We start from the raw sequence: 2,862 nt of genomic DNA, 5'->3' as shown, positions 1-2,862 counted from the left end.
AATTTGAAATAAATTTAATAATATTGTTATAAGCTATAAAGTATCATATTAATGTATATAATTAAGTTACTACACTTTAGGTTTATTTTTGAATTATTTAAAAGTGATTAGAATAACACAAAAAATGAAAATGATTAAGAATAAGGTTTAAAATCAGACTGGTAGAATTGATAACAATTTGTTGTATTTCCAAAAATTGTGTACAATCTAAAAACGAAATGGTGGTCTTTGGGGAAGTAGGTTTTCGCAACATCAACAGATAAAGAATACGTGCCGGGTTTTAAAACTGTTTCGTGTTCTTGATGGAACGATTTGTAAAAATTGATTGTTCCGTAGCTATCATATTTAATAAAGCTTTCATCTTTGTATTTATCTCCTCCAAATTCAATTTTTGCAGTTGAAAATGAGTCATCAGAGATAACTGTTAAGAAAAAGCGAAAACTGTCTTCATCTTGGTCGTAAAGTAAACTGTCTATTCTAAATTCAAGAGGGCAGTCTTCCAGTTTTAAATCGTAGTGATATTCTTGAGATAGTGATACTGTGAATAACAAAACAATTGAGAACATTTAAATGATTGTTTTTTTAAAAAACAAGTTCAAGTAAAATAAACCAAGTTGTTAAATATACTTATAATTTTTTATTTTTAAAGGTTATAAAAATAGTTAAGTGGTTTTTTGAGTTTAGAGAAATAATGGTCATTACATATTCATTTTTAATATCCAATAATTCAAATTGTTAATTAAAAATAAATTTAATGAAAACAAAACATGTGAAATTATTCATGTTTTTTAAATGTCATTTTAAAAAATACAGGTCAAAACATGATTTTGGGAGAAATTGATATGAATTGATTAATTGCACCAAACATTTTATGATGCCAAATGTGACATTCAAATATTTTGTAATTTAAAAAAATCATCATTTTAATAATATTGTTTATTAAAAGAATAAAATACGATGATTTTTGAAAACAAATACAACAAAATTGTCTTTTGACAATTCAAGTTATTAAGTGATTTTAGATTTAACATTTTTATATTTTTATATTAATATTGATATTTAAACGTTTTTAAACTCTTAAATTCTAATGTTCTTTGTTATTTTATTTTTTACTCTTTCACAAGCAGAAAAAACTCCACTTGTTTTGAATATTATCCGTAAAGGAATTTATGTCGAAAATGCTACGATTGATAAATGGGCATTAGGCTACAAATTTACAACTAACATGACTGTAATCGCAGCCAATTTATTATCAGCAACATTGAACGTTACAGCAGATTATTATGTTGGTGGAGAAAAAAGAGTTCTCATAAATTGAATTATTCTAAACTGGATATTTCTCGCCAACCCATATTATATAAATTTGAAACGGACCCGTTTCCCCTTGGAAGAACGGGAACTTTTATTATCTTTTATGTCATCGACTTTTTGGCAGGAACCATAAAAGACAAAAGTTGCAAAATGGCGACATATACACCAATTTAATTGCAGATTATTTTTAACATTTTACTATATAAACATTTTCTTAAATAATAATAATTGATTGTTTTTTCAATTGTTAAAAAACAATTTAAAATATGTAGTTTTTGAATTGTCCAATTACACTCGTAACAAATTTCAATTTGGAAACTTATTTATATGTATTTGTATTTTTAATTTAATTAACCAGATATAAAAACATTAAATTATATTAATATAACTCTGCAATGCACTTTGTACGTTTTCGATACTCATTCTTTGAGTTGTTTCTTGTGTCCAACTTTTTGTGATAATTACAGATAATTTATATGGGATTACTTTTGATATTTCAAGTCTTTTACCTCCACTTGTAAAATCTGCAATATTCCACGCATATTTAAACCTCTCATCATCCTTCTTAAATGCCTCTTCCCATGAGAACACTTCAAACATAGTGATTGCAAACGAATATATATCGGCCGCTTTCTTATACTTTTTTTCTTTCCAATACTTCAGGCGCCATATACTTTGGTGTTCCAATTCCTTTTGTAAAAGTCATGTTGGTCATTAACATATTGACATTCCTAGCACTTCCAAAGTCAGTTAATTTTGCATTTACTTTTTCGTTTACATCAAGTGAGAATACAAGAATATTGTCTGGCTTGATATCTCTGTGTAATATCCCATTTTCGTGTAAATATGATATTCCCTTTGCTGCATCCAACAGCATTTTAATTCGCATTTTGATGTCAACCTCATCAGATTTTTTGTGTTTTAATAAACCTTGTAAACTTCCAAATTGAGCAAATTCAGTGACGACACATTCTTTCTTTTCAATGAAAACAGCACCAAAGAAATGTACCAAGTAGTCACTACGAAATTTATCAAGCATTGCAATTTCTTTTTTAAACTCGTTAAGTTGATTCGCATCTTCTTGTAATTTCTGTTTCATCTTTTTAATTGCAACTTCGTACTTTCTGTAACTTCCTTTATAAACAACACCAAAAGACCCTTCACCAAGTACATTCTCTTCTATTAACTCGTCATAGTCAAGATGTGTTGAATTCTCCGTTTTCGCATTTATTGTAATTGATGTAGCTTCTTTCTTCCCATCTTTTATATTTAGTGAAATAATTACAATTTCATCAACTAAATTCATAGTGCAATATGGTGTTAAAAAGATTTCAAATTCGCAAGCAAATCCCCTCTTTAAAGTCACAATTTGTGGCTCAGTTCTGATTGAATATTTATCACAATTATCTTTGGTTGTTATTTGTACTTTTAAGTTACTTTTTGATGCGTTTCCAACACACAACAATTCTCTACTTTCATTGTCCATTTTGAGATATTCATTATCACTACCAAATCTGATGTCATGCTTATCAACAAGAACTTCGTTACTTA

At 27.5% G+C, this 2,862-nt stretch overlaps 2 protein-coding genes across 2 annotated transcripts; both read right to left on the bottom strand.

Annotated features, from left to right (window-relative positions):
- Window positions 1-134: 134 nt before the first annotated feature.
- EIN_361720 (hypothetical protein) lies at window positions 135-566 on the bottom strand (the record flags this gene model as incomplete). The annotated part of the gene is made up of 1 exon (XM_004257652.1): window positions 135-566. The coding sequence occupies one exon, from the start codon at window positions 564-566 to the stop codon at window positions 135-137; it is 432 nt and encodes a 143-aa protein (XP_004257700.1).
- Window positions 567-1,680: 1,114 nt separating this feature from the next.
- EIN_361710 (protein kinase, putative) lies at window positions 1,681-2,857 on the bottom strand (the record flags this gene model as incomplete). The annotated part of the gene is made up of 2 exons (XM_004257651.1): window positions 1,681-1,944; window positions 1,970-2,857. Coding segments are annotated over 2 exons (1,152 nt in total), but the record flags the coding sequence as incomplete, so codon positions are not given.
- Window positions 2,858-2,862: the final 5 nt, after the last annotated feature.

This window comes from Entamoeba invadens (genome assembly GCF_000330505.1).
Source record: "Entamoeba invadens IP1 unplaced genomic scaffold scaff_1105074725991, whole genome shotgun sequence".
NCBI classification, from domain to species: Eukaryota; Evosea; order Mastigamoebida; family Endamoebidae; genus Entamoeba; species Entamoeba invadens.
The sequence above is the reverse complement of the archived record's forward strand: the minus strand, read 5'-3'. Positions and strand labels throughout refer to the sequence as shown.